This window comes from Oncorhynchus gorbuscha, linkage group LG01 (assembly GCF_021184085.1).
Source record: "Oncorhynchus gorbuscha isolate QuinsamMale2020 ecotype Even-year linkage group LG01, OgorEven_v1.0, whole genome shotgun sequence".
Taxonomy (NCBI): Eukaryota; Metazoa; Chordata; class Actinopteri; order Salmoniformes; family Salmonidae; genus Oncorhynchus; species Oncorhynchus gorbuscha.
In genome coordinates, this window is record NC_060173.1 from 120265165 (window position 1) to 120291672 (window position 26508).

The 26508-nt window shown below is 47.4% G+C and overlaps 1 protein-coding gene across 5 annotated transcripts in view; it reads right to left on the bottom strand.

Moving 5' to 3' along the window:
• The window catches only part of si:ch211-45c16.2 (mitogen-activated protein kinase kinase kinase 13), a 177563-nt gene that overhangs the window by 48597 nt on the left and 102458 nt on the right, over positions 1-26508 (bottom strand). For 3 of the 5 annotated variants that reach the window (XM_046350769.1, XM_046350861.1, XM_046351037.1), the window contains 3 exons: positions 8926-9621; positions 6759-6942; positions 720-911 (listed from right to left, as the gene is read on the bottom strand). In XM_046350769.1, the coding sequence (XP_046206725.1) occupies positions 720-911; positions 6759-6942; positions 8926-9550 (1001 nt within the window). In that variant the 5' untranslated portion in view covers positions 9551-9621. Of the gene's footprint in view, positions 1-719; positions 912-6758; positions 6943-8925; positions 9622-16899; positions 17046-26508 lie in introns of those variants that run through there. The other 2 variants (XM_046351128.1, XM_046350951.1) reach the window with 2 other exon arrangements.

Here is a 26508-nt window from a genome sequence, read left to right on the forward strand (position 1 = left end):
AAAGGGTTGGTGGAGGGTTAGGGGAGGGTTGGGGGAGGCTTAGGGTTAGGGGAGGGTAGGGTTAGGGGAGGGTTAGGGGAGGGTTGGGGTAGGGTTAGGGGTGGGTTGGGGTAGGGTTAGGGGTGGGTTGGGGGAGGGTTAGGGGTGGGTTGGGGGAGGGGTAGGGTTAGGGGTGGGTTGGGGGAGGGTTAGGGAGGGTTGGGAAAGGGTTGGTGGAGGGTTAGGGTTAGGGGAGGGTTGGGGAGGGTTAGGGTTAGGGGTGGGTTGGGGGAGGGTTAGGGGTGGGTTGGGAAAGGGTTGGTGGAGGGTTAGGGTTAGGGAGGGTTGGGGGAGGGTTAGGGTTAGGGAGGGTTAGGGTTAGGGGAGGGTTAGAGGAGGGTTGGGGTAGGGTTAGGGGTGGGTTGGGGTAGGGTTAGGGGTGGGTTGGGGGAGGGTTAGGGGTGGGTTGGGGGAGGGGTAGGGTTAGGGGTGGGTTGGGGGAGGGTTAGGGAGGGTTGGGAAAGGGTTGGTGGAGGGTTGGGGTAGGGTTAGGGGAGGGCTGGGGGAGGGTTAGGTTTAGGGGTGGGTTGGGGGAGGGAGGGAGGGTTGAGAAAGGGTTGGTGGAGGGTTAGGGTTAGGGTTAGGGAGGGCTGGGGGAGGGTTACGTTTAGGGGTGGGTTGGGGGAGGGTTAGGGAGGGTTGGAAAAGGGTTGGTGGAGGGTTGGGGTAGAGACACTCACTTGGGTGACTTGAGGTCTCTGTGTATGATCTTGTGGAGGTGCAGGTAGTTCATCCCAGAGGCGATCCCTGAGGCCCAGTCCACCAGCAGTCTGGGGGTCACCTTCCGTCCGGCCCTCAGAACCTCATAGAGTTGGCCCTGGGAACAATACTCCATTAAGATACAGTAGCACGGAGCCTGGGTGCACACACCCCTGGAGAGGAGAGAGACAAGAGAGGGAGGAGAGGGAGGAGAAGAGGAGAGGGAGGATAGGGAGGATAGGGAGGAGAAGAGGAGAGGGGGATAGGGAGGAGAAGAGGAGAGGGAGGATAGGGAGGAGAAGAGGAGAGAGGATGAGTTACAAAGTCAAATAGATGTGACACAGTCCACCATAACGGTACTTTAGCACGGAGTTGGGGTGCACAACAGAAGGACGACACTGAGAGAGAGACATTCAGGGTGGATTTCCTAGACACAGATTAAGCCTAGTACTAGACTGAAAAGCATGTTTAAATGATATTCTCCATGGTTATAGGGTACAACTTGAAAACAGACAACAGCAAAAACTCCTGTAGCAACTCCTCAAACAATAGTTCTGTCTGATGTGCTCAGGGATTTTTCACATATAGTCCTCTTTTTAAAATAACTGATCTCAGTCCTTTTTAAAGTGAACTCTGGGTAAAAAAAAGCCAAAGAACTCAGTTATCTTTGTATTCACATTGCTCTGTTTAGAAAGGAACCAATAATAATATAATAATAATAATAATATATGCCATTTAGCAGACGCTTTTATCCAAAGCGACTTACAGTCATGTGTGCATACATTCTACGTATGGGTGGTCCCGGGAATCGAACCCACTACCCTGGTGTTACAAGCGCCATGCTCTACCAACTGAGCTACAGAAGGACCAATAACTTTTTCCAACATGTACTCTGGGTTTTTACAAAGTGTAGGACAAGCCATTCAATCATAATGCATTATCGGACAGCTAGATATACCTAATTACATTTTGGAAACGAATATATTGGATATATTTAGTTAAAATATGAGACATAATAATTGTAATCAGAAGATACTATTATTAACATGTACATTTGATTGGTAACATAATAAATAACAATAAAATAACTGCAGAATAATTTTGTAATTGAACTTGAAATACAAGTACACCCAAGGTAGGCTCCTGCCCCTTTAAGAGCTAGAATAGGCTACTGGACCTTTAAGAGCTAGAATAGGCTACTGCCCCTTTAAGAGCTACAATAGGCTACTGCCCCTTTAAGAGCTAGAATAGGCTACTGACCCTTTAAGAGCTAGAATAGGCTACTGCCCCTTTAAGAGAGAATAGGCTACTGCCCCTTTAAGAGCTAGAATAGGCTACTGCCCCTTTAAGAGCTACAATAGGCTACTGCCCCTTTAAGGGCTACAATAGGCTACTGCCCCTTTAAGAGTCTAGTGGGGTTATAACAGTAGTCTAGGGGTTATAACAGCAGTCTAGTGTGAGGGGTTATAACAGTAGTCTAGTGTGAGGGGTTATAACAGTAGTCTAGTGTGAGGGGTTATAACAGTAGTCTAGTGTGAGGGGTTATAACAGTAGTCTAGTGTGAGGGGTTATATCAGTAGTCTAGTGTGAGGGGTTATAACAGTAGTCTAGGGGTTATATCAGTAGTCTAGGGGTTATATCAGTAGTCTAGTGTGAGGGGTTATAACAGTAGTCTAGGGGTTATAACAGTAGTCTAGGGGTTATAACAGTAGTCTAGTGTGAGGGGTTATATCAGTAGTCTAGTGTGAGGGGTTATATCAGTAGTCTAGTGTGAGGGGTTATAACAGTAGTCTAGTGTGAGTGGTTATGACAGTAGTCTAGGGGTTATGACAGTAGTCTAGGGGTTATAACAGTAGTCTAGTGTGAGGGGTTATGACAGTAGTCTAGGGGTTATAACAGTAGTCTAGTGTGAGGGGTTATAACAGTAGTCTGAGGGGTTATAACAGTAGTCTAGGGGTTATAACAGTAGAGGGGTTATAACAGTAGTCTAGTGTGAGGGGTTATAACAGTAGTCTAGTGTGAGGGGTTATAACAGTAGTCTAGTGTGAGGGGTTATAACAGTAGTCTAGGGGTTATAACAGTAGTCTAGGGGTTATAACAGTAGTCTAGTGGGGGGTTATAACAGTAGTCTAGGGGTTATAACAGTAGTCTAGTGGGAGGGGTTATGTCAGTAGTCTAGTGTGAGGGGTTATAACAGTAGTCTAGTGTGAGGGGTTATAACAGTACAGTAGTCTAGTGTGAGGGGTTATGACAGTAGTCTAGTGGGAGGGGTTATAACAGTAGTCTAGTGGGAGGGGTTATAACAGTAGTCAGTAGTTATCAGTAGTCTAGTGTGAGGGGTTATAACAGTAGTCTGGGAGGGGTTATAACAGTAGTCTAGTGTGAGGGGTTATGACAGTAGTCTAGTGTGAGGGGTTATAACAGTAGTCTAGTGTGAGGGGTTATAACAGTAGTCTAGGGGTTATAACAGTAGTCTAGGGGTTATAACAGTAGTCTAGTGTGAGGGGTTATAACAGTAGTCTAGTGGGAGGGGTTATAACAGTAGTCTAGTGTGAGGGGTTATGACAGTAGTCTAGTGTGAGGGGTTATGTCAGTAGTCTAGTGTCAGTGAGGGGTTATAACAGTAGTCCAGGGGTTATAACAGTAGTCTAGTGGGAGGGGTTATGACAGTAGTCTAGTGTGAGGGGTTATAACAGTAGTCTAGTGTGAGGGGTTATAACAGTAGTCTAGTGGGAGGGGTTATAACAGTAGTCTAGTGTGAGGGGTTATGTCAGTAGTCTAGTGTGAGGGGTTATAACAGTAGTGGGAGGGGTTATAGTAGTCTAGGGGTTATAACAGTAGTCTAGTGAGGGGTTATGACAGTAGTCTAGGGGTTATGACAGTAGTCTAGGGGTTATAACAGTAGTCTAGTGTGAGGGGTTATAACAGTAGTCTAGGGGTTATGTAGAGGGGTTATGACAGTAGTCTAGTGTGAGGGGTTATAACAGTAGTCTAGTGGGAGGGTTATAACAGTAGTCTAGTGTGAGGGGTTATGACAGAGGGGTTATGACAGTAGTCTAGGGGTTATAACAGTAGTCTAGGGGTTAACAGTAGTCAGTAGGGGTTATAACAGTAGTCTAGTGGGAGGGGTTATAACAGTAGTCTAGTGGGAGGGGTTATAACAGTAGTCTAGTGTGAGGGGTTATGACAGTAGTCTAGTGTGAGGGGTTATAACAGTAGTCTAGTGTGGGGTTATAACAGTAGTCTAGTGGGAGGGGTTATAACAGTAGTCTAGTGTGAGGGGTTATGCCAGTAGTCTAGTGTGAGGGGTTATGTCAGTAGTCTAGTGTGAGGGGTTATAACAGTAGTCTAGGGGTTATAACAGTAGTCTAGGGGTTATAACAGTAGTCTAGTGGGAGGGGTTATGTCAGTAGTCTAGTGTGAGGGGTTATAACAGTAGTCTAGTGGGAGGGGTTATAACAGTAGTCTAGGGGTTATAACAGTAGTCTAGGGGTTATAACAGTAGTCTAGTGGGAGGGGTTATGTCAGTAGTCTAGTCTGAGGGGTTATAACAGTAGTCTAGTGGGAGGGGGTCAGTAGTCTAACAGTAGTCTAGTGTGAGGGGTTATAACAGTAGTCTAGGGGTTATATCAGTAGTCTAGGGGTTATAACAGTAGTCTAGTGGGAGGGGTTATGTCAGTAGTCTAGTCTGAGGGGTTATAACAGTAGTCTAGTGTGAGGGGTTATAACAGTAGTCTAGTGTGAGGGGTTATGACAGTAGTCTAGTGTGAGGGGTTATAACAGTAGTCTAGGGGTTATAACAGTAGTCTAGGGGTTATAACAGTAGTCTAGTGGGAGGGGTTATGTCAGTAGTCTAGTCTGAGGGGTTATAACAGTAGTCTAGTGGGAGGGGTTATGTCAGTAGTCTAGTCTGAGGGGTTATGTCAGTAGTCTAGTGTGAGGGGTTATAACAGTAGTCTAGGGGTTATAACAGTAGTCTAGTGGGAGGGGTTATGTCAGTAGTCTAGTCTGAGGGGTTATAACAGTAGTCTAGTGTGAGGGGTTATAACAGTAGTCTAGTGTGAGGGGTTATGACAGTACAGTAGTCAGTAGTCTAGGGGTGTAGAGGGGTTATAACAGTAGTCTAGGGGTTATAACAGTAGTCTAGGGGTTATAACAGTAGTCTAGTGGGAGGGGTTATGTCAGTAGTCTAGTGTGAGGGGTTATAACAGTAGTCTAGGGGGAGGGGTTAACAGTAGTCTAGTGTGAGGGGGTTAGGGGTTATCAGTAGTCTAGGGGTTATGCCAGTAGTCTAGTGTGAGGGGTTATAACAGTAGTCTAGTGGGAGGGGTTATAACAGTAGTCTAGTGGGAGGGGTTATGACAGTAGTCTAGTGTGAGGGGTTATGTCAGTAGTCTAGTGTGAGGGGTTATAACAGTAGTCTAGTGTGAGGGGTTATAACAGTAGTCTAGGGGTTATATCAGTAGTCTAGGGGTTATAACAGTAGTCTAGTGTGAGGGGTTATATCAGTAGTCTAGTGGGAGGGGTTATAACAGTAGTCTAGGGGTTATAACAGTAGTCTAGGGGTTATAACAGTAGTCTAGTGGGAGGGGTTATAACAGTAGTCTAGTGTGGTAGGGGTTATAACAGTAGTCTAGGGGTTATAACAGTAGTCTAGTGTGAGGGGTTATAACAGTAGTCTAGGGGTTATAACAGTAGTCTAGGGGTTATAACAGTAGTCTAGTGTGAGGGGTTATAACAGTAGTCTAGGGGTTATAACAGTAGTCTAGGGGTTATAACAGTAGTCTAGGGGTTATAACAGTAGTCTAGGGGTTATAACAGTAGTCTAGGGGTTATAACAGTAGTCTAGGGGTTATAACAGTAGTCTAGTGTGGTAGGGGTAGTGTGGTAGGGGTAGTGAACCTACTTGAAGCTGATGATGTTGGGTCAGTGGTAGGGGTAGTGTACCTACAAGAAGCCCATGATGGTGGGTCAGTGGTAGGGGGAGTGAACCTACTTGAAGCTGATGATGTTGGGTCAGTGGTAGGGGTAGTGTACCTACAGTGGTCCTTCTGTAGCTCAGTTGGTAGAGCATGGCGCTTGTAACGCCAGGGTAGTGGGTTCAATCCCCGGGACCACCCATACGTAGAATGTATGCACACATGACTGTAAGTCGCTTTGGATAAAAGCGTCTGCAAAATGGCATATATTATATTATTATTATAAGAAGCCCATGATGGTGGGTCAGTGTTAGGGATAGTGAACCTACAAGAAGCCCATGATGGTGGGTCAGTTTCAGTGTTAGGGATAGTGAACCTACTTGAAACCGATGATGTTGGGTCAGTGTTAGGGGGAGTGAACCTACTTGAAGCCCATGATGGTGGGTCAGGGGTAGGAGTAGTGAACCTACTTGAAGCCCATGATGGTGGGTCAGTAGTAGGGGTAGTGAACCTACAAGAAGCCCATGATGGTGGGTCAGGGGTAGGGATAGTGAACCTACTTGAAGCTGATGATGTTGGGTCAGTGGTAGGGGGAGTGAACCTACTTGAAGCCCATGATGGTGGGTCAGGGGTAGGGGTAGTGAACCTACTTGAAGCCCATGATGGTGGGTCAGTAGTAGGGGTAGTGAACCTACAAGAAGCCCATGATGGTGGGTCAGGGGTAGGGGTAGTGAACCTACTTGAAGCCCATGATGGTGGGTCAGTGTCAGTGTTAGGGATAGTGAATTTACTTGAAGCCCATGATGGTGGGTCAGTGTCAGTGTTAGGGATAGTGAATCTACTTGAAGCCCATGATGGTGGGTCAGTGTCAGTGTTAGGGATAGTGAATCTACTTGAAGCCCATGATGGTGTGTCAGTGTCAGTGTTAGGGATAGTGAACCTACTTGAAACCCATGATGGTGGGTCAGGGGTAGTGAACCTACTTGAAGCTGATGATGTTGGGTCAGTGGTAGTGGTAGTGTACCTACTTGAAGCCCATGATGGTGGGTCAGTGGTAGGGGTAGTGAACCTACTTGAAGCCCATGATGGTAGTGAACCTACTTGAAGCTGATGATGTTGGGGTGTTTGAGCTTCCTCAGGTGTTTGATGTCTGTCTCTTTCTGCTCACGGACCTTCTTGATGGCCACCTCATTGCCATGGAGCTTCCCCAGAAAGACAGCCCCCTGCGCCCCGCTGCCCAGCCACTGCAGCTCCGAGATCTCCTCAAACGGGACCTCCCACATGTCTAGAGAGGACAGAGAGACAGACATGTTACTAATGGGACCTCCCACATGTCTAGAGAGGACAGACACACAGACATGTTACTAATGGGACCTCCCACATGTCTCGAGAGGACAGACACACAGACATGTTACTAATGGGACCTCCCACATGTCTCGAGAGGACAGACACACAGACATGTTACTAATGGGACCTCCCACATGTCTCGAGAGGACAGACACAGACATGTTACTAATGGGACCTCCCACATGTCTAGAGAGGACAGACACACAGACATGTTACTAATGGGACCTCCCACATGTCTAGAGAGGACAGACACACAGACATGTTACTAATGGGACCTCCCACATGTCTAGAGAGGACAGACACACAGACAAGTTACTAATGGGACCTCCCACATGTCTAGAGAGGACAGACAGACAGACAGACAGACAGACAGACAGACAGACAGACAGACAGACAGACAGACAGACAGACAGACAGACAGACAGACAGACAGACAGACAGACAGACAGACAGACAGACAGACAGACAGACAGACAGACAGACAGACAGACAGACATGTTACTAACTAATGGGACCTCCCACATGTCTAGAGAGGACAGTTACTGTCCCAACGCACTAACCGCTAGACTACCTTCTGCCAAGTTGTGGTTTAGTGGAAACCGGATGGCCAGCTGACCAACCACAAGGCTAAACCCATGTCTGTCAGGCCTAAAACCATACCGTTATGACTAGGTGTGGGCCCAGCTGGTGCAACCGTCCCTGGGGAATCGAATTTCACCTCTTCCCACAGTTCACCCTGAGGGACAGGATTTAACCTCTACCCCTGTTCACCCTGAGGGACAGGATTTAACCCCTACCCCTGTTCACCCTGAGGGACAGGATTTAACCTCTACCCCTGTTCACCCTGAGGGACAGGATTTAACCCCTACCCCTGTTCACCCTGAGGGACAGGATTTAACCCCTACCCCTGTTCACCCTGAGGGACAGGATTTAACCTCTACCCCTGTTCACCCTGAGGGACAGGATTTAACCCCTACCCCTGTTCACCCTGAGGGACAGGATTTAACCTCTACCCCTGTTCACCCTGAGGGACAGGATTTAACCCCTACCCCCAGTTCACTCTGAGGGACAGGATTTGACCCCTACCCCTGTTCACCCTGAGGGACAGGATTTGACCCCTACCCCTGTTCACCCTGAGGGACAGGATTTGACCCCTACCCCTGTTCACCCTGAGGGACAGGATTTGATCCCTACCCCTGTTCACCCTGAGGGACAGGATTTGGGACAGGATTTGACCCCTACCCCTGTTCACCCTGAGGGATTTGACCCCTACCCCTGTTCACCCTGAGGGATTTGACCCCTACCCCTGTTCACCCTGAGGGACAGGATTTGACCCCTACCCCCTGTTCACCCTGAGGGACAGGATTTGACCCCTACCCCCTGTTCACCCTGAGGGACAGGATTTGACCCCTACCCCTGTTCACCCTGAGGGACAGGATTTGACCCCTACCCCTGTTCACCCTGAGGGACAGGATTTGACCCCTACCCCTGTTCACCCTGAGGGACAGGATTTGACCCCTACCCCTGTTCACCCTGAGGGACAGGATTTGACCCCTACCCCTGTTCACCCTGAGGGACAGGATTTTACCCCTACCCCTGTTCACCCTGAGGGACAGGATTTGACCCCTACCCCTGTTCACCGTGAGGGACAGGATTTGACCCCTACCCCTGTTCACCCTGAGGGACAGGATTTGACCCCTACCCCTGTTCACCCTGAGGGACAGGATTTGACCCCTACCCCCTGTTCACCCTGAGGGACAGGATTTGACCCCTACCCCCTGTTCACCCTGAGGGACAGGATTTGACCCCTACCCCTGTTCACCCTGAGGAACAGGATTTGACCCCTTCCCCTGTTCACCCTGAGGGACAGGATTTGACCCCTTCCCCTGTTCACCCAGACATAGCAGCAGGCAGTGTGTACCTTGTTGTTGCAGCTTGTATTCAGTGCTGTAGGTCTTCCCTATGATGTTCCAGACGGGTCTGAGACAGCCGAACAGGCCCTCCAGGAACCCCCCTCCTCCCGGTGCTCTGTGGAAGTGCAGTTTGATGTCATCATGGGGGTGAGGGTGGTTGTGGGTTCCAGACCCAGGGTGGTGTTGGTGTATGGGACACAACCCTTCCCTTGTCCCCTCCCCCTCGCCCCCGCTGCCACACCCCTCCTGCCCACATGACGCCGGTGACTCCGCCTCCTCGTGCTCCTGAAATTGGAGCACGCTGTTGTCAAACTGTCTCTGCTCCCGCCCAGAGTCCTCACTGAGCGCTGTGATTGGTGGGCTGGTGCCCAGCATAGCCTCCTCGTCCTGGCATGGGGGTGGGGCGAGCGTCATCAGGGGAACCAGGAGGTGTGTGGGAGGCGCTAGATCTGTGATGATCTGGGGGGGTAGAGGAAGGGGAGGGGCTGGGGTGTTGGGAGAGGAAGTTTTCTTAACGTTGTCCCCCACCACAGTGTTCTTTAGCTCCTCCTTCAGCTTGCCAACAAGCAGGCTGGGGCACGACGCCCATGACAGCACCTCTGGAGAGCTACCCATGGTGCACTGCGGGAGCATGGGCCGCCCAGCGTCGCGGACAGAGAGAGGCCGTTCCTGACAGGAGCGGTTCTCTGAACTCAGGGAGTCACCTGCAGAGAGAGAGGGAGCGAGAGAGGGAGAGAGAGAGAGAGAGGGAGAGAGAGAGGGAGAGAGAGAGGGAGAGAGAGAGAGAGAGAGAGAGAGAGAGGGAGCGAGAGAGGGAGAGAGAGAGGGAGCGAGAGAGGGAGAGGGAGAGAGAGAGGGAGAGAGAGAGGGAGAGAGAGAGATACCCACTAATTATCAAAATCCAAAGAGCCGTTAAATTCTACAACCACCTAAAAGGAAGCGATTCTCAAACCTTCCATAACAAAGCCATCACCTACAGAGAGATGAACCTGGAGAAGAGTCCCCTAAGCAAGCTGGTCCTGGGGCTCTGTTCACAAACACAAACACACCCTACAGAGCCCCAGGACAGCAGCACAATTAGACCCAACCAAATCATGAGAAAACAAAAAGATAATTACTTGACACATTGGAAAGAATTAACAAAAAACAGAGCAAACTAGAATGCTATTTGGCCCTAAACAGAGAGTACACAGCGGCAGAATACCTGACCACTGTGACTGACCCAAACTTAAGGAAAGCTTTGACTATGTACAGACTCAGTGAGCATAGCCTTGCTATTGAGAAAGGCTGCCATAGGCAGACATGGCCCTCAAGAGAAGACAGGCTATGTGCTCAATGTCCACAAAATGAGGTGGAAACTGAGCTGCACTTCCTAACCTCCTGCCAAATGTATGACCATATTATAGACACATATTTCCCTCAGATTACACAGACCCACAAAGAATTTGAAAACAAACACGATTTTGATAAACTCCCATATCTACTGGGTGAAATTCCAGTGTGCCATCACTGCAGCAAGATTTGTGACCTGTTGCCACAAGAAAAGGGCAACCAGTGAAGAACAAACACCATTGTAAATACAACCCATATTTATGCTTATTTATTTTTCCTTTGTGTACTTTAACTATTTGTACATTGTTACAACATATATATATATATACAGTATATCACAAAAGTGAGTACACCACTCAAATTTTTTGTAAATATTTGAGTACATCTTTTCATGTGACAACACTGAAGATATGACACTTGGCTACAATGTAAAGTAGTGAGTGTACAGCTTGTATAACAGTGTAAATGTCCTCTCAAAATAACTCCACACACAGCCTTTAATGTTTAAACCGCTGGCAACAAAAGTGACCCCTAAGTGAAAATTGGGCCCAATTAGCCATTTTCCTCCCCAGAATGTATTAACAGAAATGTGAGGGGTGTACTCACTTTTGTGATATACTGTATATATGATATTTGTAATGTCTTTATTGTTTTGAAATGTGTGTAATGTTTACTGTTCATTTTTATTGTTCATTTCACTTTTATCTACCTCACTTGTTTCACATGTTTCCCATGCCAATAAAGCCCCTTGAATTGAAATTGAATTGAGAGAGGAAGAGAGAGAGGGGAGAGGGGGGGAGAGAGACGGAGAGATAAAAATAGAGAGATGAAGATATAGAGGGAGAGAGAGGGGGGAGAGAGAGGGAGAGAGATATAGAAAGAGGAAGATATAGGGGAGAAGGAGAGAGAGGTAGAGAGGAAGATATAGAGGGAGAGAGAGAGGGAGAGAGATATAGAAAGAGGAATATATAGGGGAGGGAGAGAGGAGAGAGAGAGAGAGAGAGAGAGAGAGAGATGAAGAGAAGAAAAATAGAGAGAGGAAGATTTATTTATATATATATATATAGAAAGAGCAAAGATATAGGGGGAGAGAGAGAGAGAGAGAGAGAGAGAGAGAGAGAGAGAGGGAGAGGAAGAAAGAGAGGGAAGAGGGGAGAGAGGGGGAGAGAGAGAGAGAGAGAGAGAGAGAGAGAGAGAGAGAGAGAGAGAGAGAGAGAGAGAGAGAGAGAGAGAGAGAGAGAGAGAGGAAGATATAGAGGGAGAGTGTCACGCCCTGACCTTAGAGATTATTTTTATGTCTCTATTTTGGTTTGGTCAGGGCGTGAGTTGGGGTGGACATTCTATGTTTTGTGTTCTATGTTTTTCTATTTCTGTGTTTGGCCGGGTGTGGTTCTCAATCAGAGGCAGCTGTCTGTCGTTGTCTCTGATTGAGAACCATACTTAGGTAGCCTTTTCCCTCCTGTGTTTTGTGGGTAGTTGTTTTCTGTGTATCACCTGTCAGAACTGTTTCGGTTATTCCTTTTGTTATTTTGTATTTAGTGTTCCGTTTCGAATAAATAATATGAACACGTACCACGCTGCATCTTGGTCCTTCTTCCTTCCTATGAAGGAAGAGAGAGAGGGATATATTTATATATATATATATAGAAAGAGGAAGATATAGGGGGAGAGAGAAAGTCAGAGATAGGGGGGAGAGAGAGAAATATATGGTAGGCTGATCCTATAATCCCCATACTAGGCTCTAGAGACTAGAGGTCGACCGATTAATCGGAATGGGGGATTAATTAGGGCCGATTTCAAGTTTTCATAACAAATCGGTAATCTGCATTTTTGGACACCGATCATGGCCGATTACATTTCACTCCACGAGGAGACTGCGTGGCAGGCTGACTACCTGTTATGTGAGTGTAGCAAGGAGCCAAGGCAAGTTGCTAGCTAGCATTAAACATATCTTATAAAAAACTATCAATCTTAACATAATCACTAGTTAACAACACATGGTTGATGATATTACTAGTTTATCTGTCCTGCGTTGCATATAATTGATGCCTGTTAAAATTATTTTGGGATAGGGGGCAGCATTTTCACTTTTGGATGAATAGAATGCCCAGACTGAACTGCCTCCTACTCTGTCCCAAACGCTAATATATGCATAGTATTAGTAGTATTGGCTAAAAAACACTCTGAAGTTTCTAAAACTGTTTGAATGATGTCTGTGAGTATAGCAGAACTCATATGGCAGGCGAAAACCTGAGAAAAATCCAACACGGAAGTAGGAAATCTGAGGTTTGTAGTTTTTCAAAGCTTGGCCTACCGAATACACCGTGTCTATGGAGTTAAGTTGCACTTCCTACGGCTTCCACTAGATGTCAACCATATTTAGAAACTTGAATGAGGATTCTACTATAAAGGAGGGGCTCATGACATCTGTTTGAATCAGTAGTCTGGCATAGTGCCTTGGTCTCATGATGCACGCTCCCGACAGAGTTACCTCTCATTACAGTGCTTTTCTGAAGACAAAGGAATTCTCTGGTTGGAACATTATTGATGTTTTTTGTTAAAAACATCCTAATGATTGATTCCATACATCGTTTGACATGTTTCTAAAGGACTGTAATGGAACTTTTTGACTTTATGTCTGGACGAAGTGCTTGCGCCTCATGAAGATGGATTACTGGGCTGAACACGCTAACAACATGTGGCTATTTGGACATAAATGATGGACTTTATGGAACTTTATGGAACAAATCAGTCATTTATTGTCAAACTGGGATTCCTGGGGGTGCCTTCTGATGAAGATCATCAAAGGTAATTGAATATTTATGGTGTTATTTCTAACTTCTGTTGACTCCAAAATGGCAGATATTTCTCTGGCAGATTATGCTTTTTCCGTTAAATAAAATCAAAAATCTGACACAGCGGTTGCATTAGGGAGAAGTCTATCTTTAATTCTGTGAATAACAATTGTATATTTTATCAATGTTTATTATGAGCAAAATCACTGGATGTAAACTGAGATTGTTGTATATAAATATGAACTTTATCGAACAAAACATACATGTATTGTGTAACATGATGTCCTATGAGTGTCATCTGATGAAGATCATCAACGGTTAGTGATTCATTTTATATATATTTCTGCATTTTGTGACTCCTATCTTTGGCTGGAAAAATGGCTGTGTTTTTTTGACTTGGCAGTGATCTAACATAATCATATGTTGTGCTTTTGCTGTAAAGCATTTTTGAAATCGGACACAATGGGTAGATTAACAAGAAGTTTATCTTTCATTTGCTGTATTGAACTTGTTAATGTGTGAAAGTTACATATTTCTAAAAAATATTTTTGAATTTCACACGATTTTGACTTTTCAGCGGAATGTTGTCGAGGGGTTCCGCTAGAGGAACGCCTGCCCTAGAAAGGTTAATTTATCATTGAATCACAGCCTACTTCGACAAACGGGTGATTAAACAAGTGCATTCGTGAAAAAAAGCACTGTCGTTGCACCAATGTGTACCTAACCATAACCATCAACGCCTTTCTTAAAATCAATACACAAGTATATATTTTTAAACCTGAATATTTAGTTGAAATAAATTCATGTTAGCAGGCAATATTAAACTAGGGAAATTGTGTCACTTCTCTTGCGTTCATTGACGCAGAGTCAGGGTATATGCAACAGTTTGGGCCGCCTGGCTCATTGCGAACTAATTTACCAGAATTTTACGTAATTATGACATAACATTGAAGGTTGTGCAATGTAACAGGAATATTTAGACTTATGTATGCCACCCGTTAGATAAAATACAGAACGGTTCCGTATTTCACTGAAAGAATAAACGTTTGTTTTCGAGATGATAGTTTCCGGATTCGACCACATTAATGACCAAAGGCTCGTATTTCTGTGTGTTATTATGTTATAATTTGTCACCAAAGCCGCATATACTACCCACCATTGCGACCTGTACGCTCTCGTTGGCTGGCCCTCGCTTCATACTCGTCGCCAAACCCACTGGCTCCATGTCATCTACAAAACCCTGCTAGGTAAAGTCCCCCCTTATTTCAGCTCACTGGTCACCATAGCATCTCCCACCTGTAGCACACGCTCCAGCAGGTATATCTCTCTAGTCACCCCCAAAACCAATTCTTTCTTTGGCCGCCTCTCCTTCCAGTTCTCTGCTGCCAATGACTGGAACGAACTACAAAAATCTCTGAAACTGGAAACACTTATCTCCCTCACTAGCTTTAAGCACCAACTGTCAGAGCATCTTACAGATTACTGCACCTGTACATAGCCCACCTATAATTTAGCCCAAACAACAACCTCTTTCCCTACTCTATTTAATTTATTTATTTTGCTCCTTTGCACCCCATTATTTTTATTTCTACTTTGCACATTATTCCATTGCAAAACTACCATTCCAGTGTTTTACTTGCTATATTGTATTTACTCTGCCACCATGACCTTTTTTGCCTTTACCTCCCTTCTCACCTCATTTGCTCACATTGTATATAGACTTGTTTATACTGTATTATTGACTGTATGTTTGTTTTACTCCATGTGTAACTCTGTGTCATTGTATGTGTCGAGCTGCTTTGCTTTATCTTGGCCAGGTCGCAATTGTAAATGAGAACTTGTTCTCAACTTGCCTACCTGGTTAAATAAAGGTGAAATAAATAAAATAAATAAATAAATAATGAAGTCTATGATTTAATATTTGATAGAGCAGTCTAAACGGTGGTGTTATGTCCGTCGTTGAGTGAGACCAAAGCCCAGCGTGGAAATTGTTCATGATATTTAATAATGAAACACCGACAAAACAACTAAATATAAACGAACGTAAAGCTCTGTATCACTAAACAGCAACTATACAAAGACAAGATCCCACAAACTAGGGTGGAAAACAGGCTGCCTAGGTATGATTCCCAATCAGAGACAACGATAGACAGCTGCCTCTGATTGGGAACCATACCCGGCCAACAAAGAAATAGAAAACTAGAATGCCCACCAAAATCACACCCTGACCTAACCAAATAGAGAAATCAACTCTTTAAGGTCAGGGCGTGACAGGTGGTAGGCAGCAGCTGGTTCGTAAGCATTCATTCAAACAGCACTTTCCTGAACAGAGACTGCTCTCCCTCCCTCCCTCCAGACCTGAACACAGAGACCCTGCTCGCCCCCCCTCCCTCCCTCCCTCCCTCCCTCCCTCCCTCCCTCCCTCCCTCCCTCCCTCCCTCCCTCCTGAACTGAACACAGAGACCCTGCTCCCCCCTCCCTCCCTCCCTCCTGACCTGAACACAGAGACCCTGCTCGCCCCCTCCCTCCCTCCCTCCTGACCTGAACACAGAGACCCTCCCTCGCCCTCCCTCCCTCCCTCCCTCCCTCCCTCCCTCCCTCCTCCCTCCCTCCCTCCCTCCCTCCCTCCCTCCCTCCCTCCTGAACTGAACACAGAGACCCTCCTTCCCTCCAGACCTGAACACAGAGACAGACTGGCTAGCATTGGTACAGCATTAGCATAGCCGTGTGTTAAACAGACTGGTTAGCATTGATACAGCATTAGCATAGCCGTGTGTTTAACAGACTGGTTAGCATTGGTACAGCATCCCTCCCCTCTCCTACCGTAGGCGGGTGTTTAACAGACTGGTTAGCATTGGTACAGCATCCCTCCACTCTCTTACCGTAGCCGTGTGTTAAACAGACTGGTTAGCATTGATACAGCATTAGCATAGCCGTGTGTTTAACAGACTGGTTAGCATTGGTACAGCAGACCTAGGCGGGTGTTTAACAGACTGGTTAGCATTGGTACAGCATCCCTTCCCTCTCCTACCGTAGGCGGGTGTTTAACAGACTGGTTAGCATTGGTACAGCATCCTTCCACTCTCCTACCGTAGCCGCGTGTTTATAACAGACTGGTTAGCATTGGTACAGCATCCTTCCACTCTCCTACCGTAGCCGTGCGTTTAACAGACTGGTTAGCATTGGTACAGCATCCTTCCACTCTCCTACCGTAGGCGTGTGTTTAACAGACTGGTTAGCATTGGTACAGCATCCCTCCACTCTCCTACCGTAGCCGTGTGTTTAACAGACTGGTTAGCATTGGTACAGCATCCTTCCACTCTCCTACCGTAGGCGTGTGTTTAACAGACTGGTTAGCATTGTTACAGCATTAGCATAGCCGTGTGTGTCCAGGGTGTGTATTCTCTGTTCTGTGGAAAGAAACCTGATCCCTTCCCCACGCCAACTGCTCCATCCCCAGATGCTGCAGTTCAGGATCATCTGACTAACATGGCATCTGACAGCAGGCAATCAGCCCAGTCCCAGAGATCCAGTGGGTTAGGCAGTAAGGGTTAGTGTGTGTGTGTGTGTGTGTGTGTGTGTGTGTGTGTGTGTGTGTGTGTGTGTGTGTGTGTGTGTGTGTGTGTGTGTGTGTGTGTGTGTGTGTGTGTGTGTGTGTGTGTGTGTGTGTGTGTGTGTGTGTGTGTGTGTGTGTGTGTGTGTGTGTGTGTGAGAGAGCTATGGCAGTCAGATTATCCTGTACAGCAGGACAGACAGACACACACCAGAGAAATGAGCCCCAAGGATTGACTTAACAAAGAGCAGCAACTCAATCATCAAGTTTGCAGACGACACAACAATAGTAGGCTTGATTACCAACAACGACGAGACGGCCTACAGGGAGGAGGTGAGGGCCCTCGGAGTGGGGTGTCAGGAAAATAACCTCACACTCAACGTCAACAAAACAAAGGAGATGATCGAGGACTTCAGGAAGCAGCAGAGGGAGCCTTTTAAATCCACATCTATGGGACAGTAATAGAGAAGGTGGAAGGTTTTAACAAAGTATTAAGTTCCTCGGCGCACACATCACGGACAAACTGAAATGGCCCACCCACACAGACAGCGCACACATCACGGACAAACTGAAATGGCCCACCCACACAGACAGCGCACACATCACGGACAAACTGAAATGGTCCACCCACACAGACAGCGCACACATCACGGACAAACTGAAATGGCCCACCCACACAGACAGCGCACACATCACGGACAAACTGAAATGGTCCACCCACACAGACAGCGCACACATCACGGACAAACTGAAACGGCCCACCCACACAGACAGCGCACACATCACGGACAAACTGAAATGGCCCACCCACACAGACAGCGCACACATCACGGACAAACTGAAATGGCCCACCCACACAGACAGCGCACACATCACGGACAAACTGAAATGGCCCACCCACACAGACAGCGCACACATCACGGACAAACTGAAATGGCCCACCCACACAGACAGCGCACACATCACGGACAAACTGAAATGGCCCACCCACACAGACAGCGCACACATCACGGACAAACTGAAATGGCCCACCCACACAGACAGCGCACACATCACGGACAAACTGAAATGGCCCACCCACACAGACAGCGTGGTGAAGGCGGCGCAGCAGAACCACCATGTCATTATCATTAGCAGCCTTGTAGAACCACCATGTCATTATCATTAGCAGCCTTGTAGAACCACCATGTCATTATCATTATCAGCCTTGAATAACCACCATGTCATTATCATTACCAGCCTTGTATAACCACCATGTTATTATCAATAGCAGCCTTGTAGAACCACCATGTCATTATCATTAGCAGCCTTGTCGAACCACCATGTCATTATCATTAGCAGCCTTGTAGAACCACCATGCCATTATCATTACCAGCCTTGTGTAACCACCATGTCATTATCATTATCAGCCTTGTATAACCACCATGTCATTATCATTACCAGCCTTGTAGAACCACCATTATCATTAGCAGCCTTGTAGAACCTCCATGTAATTATCATTAGCAGCCTTGTAGAACCACCATGTCATTATCATTAGCAGCCTTGTATAACCACCATGTCATTATCATTAGCAGCCTTGTATAACCACCATGTCATTATCATTAGCAGCCTTGTAGAACCACCATGTCATTGTCATTAACAGCCTTGTGTAACCAACATGTCATTAGCATTAGCAGCCTTGTAGAACCACCATGTAATTATCATTAGCAGCCTTGTAGAACCACCATGTCATTATCATTAGCAGCCTTGTATAACCACCATGTCATTATCATTAGCAGCCTTGTCGAACCACCATGTCATTATCATTATCAGCCTTGTCGAAACCACCATGTCATTATCATTAGCAGCCTTGTAGAACCACCATGTCATTATCATTATCAGCCTTGTATAACCACCATGTCATTATCATTAGCAGCCTTGTAGAACCACCATGTCATTATCATTAGCAGCCTTGTAGAACCACCATGTCATTATCATTAGCAGCCTTGTGGAAGCCCCATGGAGCTGTAGGGCTAAGAGCGCATCCTGTTCAGTCTTAATAATGAAACTTCTTATGCAGCAGCATTTGTAAATGTGTTTTTTACATTGGATAAAAGTAGAGACTCAGAGCTAGAAAATGGTATATTATACAGTACACTACAGTTGAGGAACACTGGGAAAGTAATTATGGTTTGAAAGTTGATAAACCTGTAACCCCACTTATGAGAAAATGGCCCTTGAATGTTTTGGTACCTACTGGAGAGCACTTCTTTGTCTACACCCATTCAGCATCGTTCACACCCTCTTAAACTTAAACCACAACTATCTCTTTAAGGATTCACGTGAGGCCATGTACTAAACAACATTAGATTTCAAGACTAAAGGCTGGTTCATACTACGTGTGTTCATAAATTCAATCTGGAGTGCCAGAGTGAGCTCTGGGTGTTCGTTTGAGCGTGCGCTCTGGCACACTCAGACGAGAGTGCTCTGAAATCAGAGTTTACAGCCAGACCGAATTTACCAGCTATGTCTATCGACAGTTGTCGCAGTGACATCATGAACAGTCTGTTGAAATGGTTACTTGCATAGGGTCTGCTGTCCGGACCTCTGGCAGTCTCTATGGGGGTGCCACAGGGTTCAATTCTCGGGCCGACTCTCTTTTCTGTTTACATCAATGATGTCGCTCTTGCTGCTGGTGGGTCTCTGATCCACCTCTACGCAGACGACACCATTCTGTATACTTCTGGCTCTTCTTTGGACACTGTGTTAACAACCCTCCAGGCAAGCTTCAATGCCATACATCTCTCCTTCCGTGGCCTCCAATTGCTCTTAAATACAAGTAAAACTAAATGCATGCTCTTCAACCGATCGCTACCTGCACCTGCCCGCCTGTCCAACATCACTACATCACTACTCTGGACGGCTCTGACTTAGAATACGTGGACAACTACAAATACTTAGGTGTCTGGTTAGACTGTAAACTCTCCTTCCAGACCCATATCAAACATCTCCAATCCAAAGTTAAATCTAGAATTGGCTTCCTTTTTCACAACAAAGCATCATTCACTCATGCTGCCAAACATACTGTCACGAGTCCGACCGAGGGTGTTTCCCTTTCCCGGTCGGGTGGCGCTCGGCGGTCGTCGTCACCGGCCTATGAGCTGCCACTGATTGTCTTTCCTCCCCCTCCTTGTAATGTTTATTGGTAGCACCTGTTCATGTTAATTAGTTTGTCTTTATTAGACAGCCGGCCCGCCTGGTTGTTGTGCGGGATTATTTCATTGTAACCTTCAGCTCTGTTGTAGAGGTACGTGTTAGTGCCTGGTCGTGATTTTTTCCATTGTATTTTTTCATTCCCTGTGTTTGGGGCCGTTACTATTGTGAGCACCCTGTGGTGCGTTGGTGCTATTAAAGACGCACAGCATTGAACTCTGTCTCCTGCATATGACTCCACACCCACGACACCCGGAGCATTACACATACCCATAATTTAGCCCAAACAACTACCCTCTTTCCCTACTGTATTTCCTTTATTATTATTTTTATTTCTACTTTGCACCCCATTATTTTTATTTCTACTTTGCACCCCATTATTTTTATTGCTCCTTTGCACCCCATTATTTTTATTTCTACTTTGCACCCCATTATTTTTATTGCTCCTTTGCACCCCATTATTTTTATTGCTCCATTATTTTGCACCCCATTATTTTTATTTCTACTTTGCACCCCATTATTTTTATTTCTACTTTGCACCCCATTATTTTTATTTCTACTTTGCACCCCATTATTTTTATTTCTACTTTGCACCCCATTATTTTTATTTCTACTTTGCACCCCATTATTTTTATTTCTACTTTGCACCCCATTATTTTTATTTCTACTTTGCACCCCATTATTTTTATTTCTACTTTGCACCCCATTATTTTTATTTCTACTTTGCACCCCATTATTTTTATTTCTACTTTGCACCCCATTATTTTTATTTCTACTTTGCACCCCATTATTTTTATTTCTACTTTGCACCCCATTATTTTTATTTCTACTTTGCACCCCATTATTTTTATTTCTACTTTGCACATTCTTCCACTGCAAATCTACCATTCCAGTGTTTTACTTGCTATTTTGTATTTACTTTGCCACCATGGCCTTTTTTTTGCCTTTACCTCCCTTCTCACCTCATTTGCTCACATCGTATATAGACGTGTTTATACTGTATTATTGATTGTATGTTTGTTTTACTCCATGTGTAGCTCTGTGTTGTTGTTTGTGTCGAACTGCTTTGCTTTATCTTGGCCAGGTCACAATTGTAAATGAGAACTTGTTCTCAACTTGCCTACCTGGTTAAATAAAGGTGAAATAAAATTAAAAAAATTAAAATAGTGGAATCGTTTGTTTAGACATGTACCTAGCTAGCTAAACAATGAACCATAATCCCAACTCATAACGTTACTACCCTGCATGAATCTGCAGGTAGCTAACCAATCAGGTTCAACGTTAGCTAGCTAGCTAGCAACCATTAGGAATAACTAGCAATGCAAATGGCTCTGAGATACAAATAACACATAAACTACACAGATCATTCACGTAACGTACTAACAGTAAGTTTTAACTTAAAATAAACAACTTTCTGACAAAATTAGACGTGTAATATCTGAAAATGTAGCTATCTAGACTATCTTACCCATAGACATGGGTGGACAGTTCTCCCTCTGTCACAGATGACATGGTTGCCCTTAGTTTGAAGATGTAATCAGGGGAAAGGTGATTTATACACACCTTCTGTGTGTTCTCTTTTCGACTTGCTTTCCATATTTGCAATAAAACACCAATATTTTCTCCATTTCCTTAGCTGTCATACTCTAATTCCACTGATTTCAAAACTCGGTACTCCAGAAAGTGGAGAGCAACACTTTTGAAGTTCTTTGTAATGAATTTTTTAAAAACAGCGTTAGAAAGGATTACCTACACATACAAGACTTACTGAGCAGCTCATATTATAGACAGAAGCATGCTACATGGTAGACCAATCCTAAGTCATCTCTCGGCATGTCCAGCCCATCCACTATCTCAGCCAATCATGAACGTCCAGAAAGAAAAAAATGCATTTAGATCTCCTGTGAAGTAATGGTCCTGTTTCCTGTTTCCTGAAACGAATCACATATTTCAATACGTATATAGGCCACAGCATCAATCAATCATTCATTTGCTCATGTCATCACACAGCATACGAGTCATTCATGATTTGAAATGCAATCAAACATTTTAGTTTAAAATTAAATTAAGTGAGCCTTGAATAATTAGCTTAAACAATAAATAAACTGTTCCATTTCAGAAATTATATTCACAAATGAATGTGGCGGTTTTAAGTCTTTGTGTCACGCCTACTCCTGCTCTCTCCCTCCGGCCCTCGACGTCACTGGTCTACTACGAGCCCTGGCAACTATTACACACACCTGCTCCCCATCATTACGCACACCTGCTCCCCATCATTACGCACACCTGCTCCCGATCATTACGCACACCTGCTCCCCATCATTACGCACACCTGATCCCCATCAATATGCACACCTGCTCCCCATCATTACGCACACCTGATCCCCATCATTATGCACACCTGCTCCCCATCATTACGCACACCTGCTCCCCATCATTACGCACACCTGATCCCCATCATTACGCACACCTGCTCCCCATCATTACGCACACCTGCTCCCCATCATTACGCTCACCTGGTCCCCATCATTACGCACACCTGGTCCCCATCATTACGCACACCTGGTCATCATTTCTCTGTGATTACTATACCTTTATTTAGCCCACAGTTGACATCAGTCATTAGATAGTATTGTTTTCTCTCACGTTTCTGTACACTTCTCATGTTTGTCCATCTGTGTCGTTTCATTATCAAACTCCCCTTCTGCTTCTTGACTCCCGACGTAAGCAGCAGAGGATAACACCATCTTCCAGAGGAACTGGGTCATCTACTCCATCAACACTACGACCAGCAGGTGCAACTGGGTATGGCCATGGAGGAGGTCCTCCGCGTTCTCCACTGCCTCGACACCACCAGTGAGGCTCTCCTCTGCCTCGACACCACCAGTGAGGCTCTCCACCACCACGACACCAGTGAGGCTCTCCACCACCACGACACCAGTGAGGCTCTCCACCGCCTCGACACCTGTGAGGCTCTCCTCTGCCTCGACACCAACAGTGAGGCTCTCCTCTGCCTCGACACCACCAGCGAGGCTCTCCTCTGCCTCGACACCACCTGTGAGGCTCTCCTCTGCCTCGACACCACCAGTGAGGCTCTCCTCTGCCTCGACACCACCAGTGAGGCTCTCCTCTGCCTCGACACCAACAGTGAGGCTCTCCACCGCCTCGACACCACCAGCGAGGCTCTCCAATGCCTTGACACTACCAGTGAGGCTCTCCACCGCCTCGACACCACCAGTGAGGCTCTCCTCTGCCTCGACACCACCACGAGGCTCTCCTCTGACTCGACACCACCAGCGAGGCTCTCCTCTTCCTCGACACCACCAGTGAGGCTCTCCACCGCCTCGACACCACCAGTGAGGCTCTCCACCGCCTCGACACCACCAGTGAGGCTCTCCTCTGCCTCGACACCGCCTGTGAGGCTCTCCTCTGCCTCGACACCACCAGTGAGGCTCTCCAATGCCTCGACACCACCAATGAGGCTCTCCACCGCCTCGACACCACCAGCGAGGCTCTCCAATGCCTTGACACTACCAGTGAGGCTCTCCACCGCCTCGACACCACCAGCGAGGCTCTCCTCTGCCTCGACACCACCAGTGAGGCTCTACACCATCATTTCCCTGCTGACTAGGTGGGTGTTGGAGTTGGCTACGGTCATTTGGGAAAGAGTAGAGGAGGAACTGGGGTCCTATGAAAGGTTAATGGCTCTGTTCAGGGCAGTTTTCAACCATCCTCCAGAGGGCAGAGAGGGAGGTGAGCAACTTTTCCAGCAGGGTGCCCAGACCGCTGTGGAGTATACCCTCACCTTTCAGACTGTGGCAGCCTCCAGCGGATGGAATGAGCCGGCACTCCTCAGTCTATTTCGGGGAGGACTGAGCGAAGAGGTCCAGACAAAGTTGTCGTGTCGGGATGACAACCTATTCTTGGGCGCACTATTCACAATGGATATCCAACGCGATAACCTTCTCCAGGAGATCCGGTGCCCACCTCGCCACTCGCCTCCTTTGGCTGTCCTGAGGCAGAGCCTAAACCCATGGAGGTAGTGGCCACACACCTCTCTGTGGCAGAGCAGCGTCGCCGGAGACAGCTTGGGCTCTGTCCCTAGTGTGGCCAGGAGGGGTACCAGCTTCAGTGGTGTCCGGTGCGTCCCAACCCGGGGTCCACTAGAGCAGAGGGGCATGTTTTTTAACAAAGATATCCTCAGCAGATTCCCACTTCATAACCCCAACATCTCCAGGTCGAGGATGAAAATCCCCACCTGGGGACCAGGATGCCGGAGGACCTGCTTTCCTGATTAGAGGGTCCTGTGAATGTCCTCCGTATTGTTGGCTCCATGTTTTGGTACGTAGATGTGGACATCCACCAGGCTCTGGAGATGGAGCCTGCTACCTGCTGCCTGCTCTCTGCTGCCTGCTACCTGCTGCCTGCTACCTGCTGCTTGCTACCTGCTGCTTGCTAACTGCTACCTGCTGCCTGCTACCTGCTGCCTGCTCTCTGCTGCCTACTGGCTGCTGCCTGCTACCTGCTGCCTACTGGCTGCTACCTGCTGCTTGCTAACTGCTACCTGCTGCCTGCTACCTGCTGCCTACTACCTGCTACCTGCTGCCTACTGGCTGCTGCCTGCTACCTGCTCTCTGCTGCCTACTGCCTGCTCTCTGCTGCCTACTGGCTGCTACCTGCTGCCTACTACCTGCTGCCTGCTACCTGCTCTCTGCTGCCTGCTACCTGCTGCCTGCTGCCTACTACCTGCTGCCTGCTACCTTCTACCTGCTGCCTACTACCTGCTACCTACTACCTGCTACCTGCTGCCTACTACCTGCTCTCTGCTGCCTACTACCTACTTCCTGCTCTCTGCTGCCTACTTCCTTCTACCTGCTGCCTGCTGCCTGCTCTCTGCTGCCTACTTCCTGCTACCTGCTGCCTGCTACCTACTTCCTGCTACCTGCTCTCTGCTGCCTACTTCCTGCTGCCTGCTACCTACTTCCTGCTACCTGCTCTCTGCTGCCTACTTCCTGCTACCTGCTGCCTGCTGCCTACTTCCTGCTACCTGCTCTCTGGTTCCTACTACCTGCTACCTACTTCCTGCTACCTGCTCTCTACTTCCTGCTAACTGCTGCCTGCTACCTGCTCTCTGCTGCCTACTTCCTGCTACCTGCTGCCAGCTACCTGCTCTCTGCTGCCTACTTCCTGCTACCTGCTGCCTGCTACCTGCTCTCTGCTGCCTACTTCCTGCTACCTGCTGCCTGCAACCTACTTCCTTCCTGCTACCTGCTCTCTGCTGCCTACTTCCTGCTACCTGCTACCTGCTGCCTGCTCTCTGCTCTCTGCTACCTGCTCCTGCTAACTGCTTCCTGCTAACTCCTACCTGCTGCCTGCTAACTGCTTAACTGCTACCTGCTTCCTGCTGCCTACTTCCTGCTACCTACTTCCTACTTCCTGCTACCTACTTCCTGCTACCTGCTGCCTGCTCTCTGCTGCCTGCTGCCTGCTCTCTGCTGCCTGCTACCTGCTTCTTGCTTCCTGCTACCTGCTTCCTGCTAACTGCTAACTGCTCCCTGCTTACTGCTAACTTCTACCTGCTTCCTGCTTCCTGCTCTCTGCTTCCTGCTCCCTGCTACCTGCTTCCTGCTTCCTGCTAACTGCTTCCTGCTAACTGCTTCCTGCTACCTGCTTCCTGGTTCCTGCTTCCTGGTTCCTGCTTCCTGCTACCTGCTACCTGCTACCTGCTACCTGCCTCCCAGAGTTTGGTGGATGTCCCCATCTACGTCCCCACAGGGGTCAGAGATCTGCTGTTGACCTGGACACACACATTGCTCACAGCTGGACACCCAGGTATCCCCTGCACTATCCAATCCCTCTCCGATAAGTACTGGTGGCCCACCTTGTTACAGGCTTCGCCCACTATGTCAACTCTTGCTCCGTCTGTGCCCAATCCAAATCTCCTCCGGGATGCTCCAGCAGAGAAACTTCCCTCAGCCACATCTGTCCATCTTTGTAACTGATCTCCCCCTTTTTGATAGTTTTACCACTATTATGGTTGTTGTTGACATATTCTCTAAATCCTGCCGTTTTATCCCTCTCTCTGGTCTCCCTAACGCTCCCCAGTTCGCTGAGGCACTGTTCCAGCAGGTCTTCCGACACTATGACCTTCCGGAGGACATCATCTCCGACCGTGGCCCCTATTTCACGTCACGGGTCTGAAAAGGCTTTATGATGAAGCCCGGGCCACAGTCAGCCTCACATCCGGGTACCACCCTCAGTCCAACAGGCAGGTGAGAGGACCAACCAGGCCACAGTCAGCATCACATCCGGGTACCACCCTCAGTCCAACAGGCAGCTGAGAGGACCAACCAGGCCACAGTCAGCCTCACATCCGGGTACCACCCTCAGTCCAACAGGCAGGTGAGAGGACCAACCAGGCCACAGTCAGCCTCACATCCGGGTACCACCCTCAGTCCAACAGGCAGCTGAGAGGACACTTCCAGGACCAGCAGTAGATACGTCTACAACTCACTTTGTCACTCCTCCCCCGGGCTGACTCTTTCCAGTGCGTCCTGGGTAATCAGCCTGCCCAGGCTACATGGAATCCGAGTGAGACCGAGGCGCCTGCCGTGGATGAGTGCTTCTGCCGGATCAGGCAGACTGCCACCGCAGTGAGGCTCCCGCGTTCCAAACGCCATTATTGAAATGAAAGCGATCCACAAAAAGCGCCTATGAAA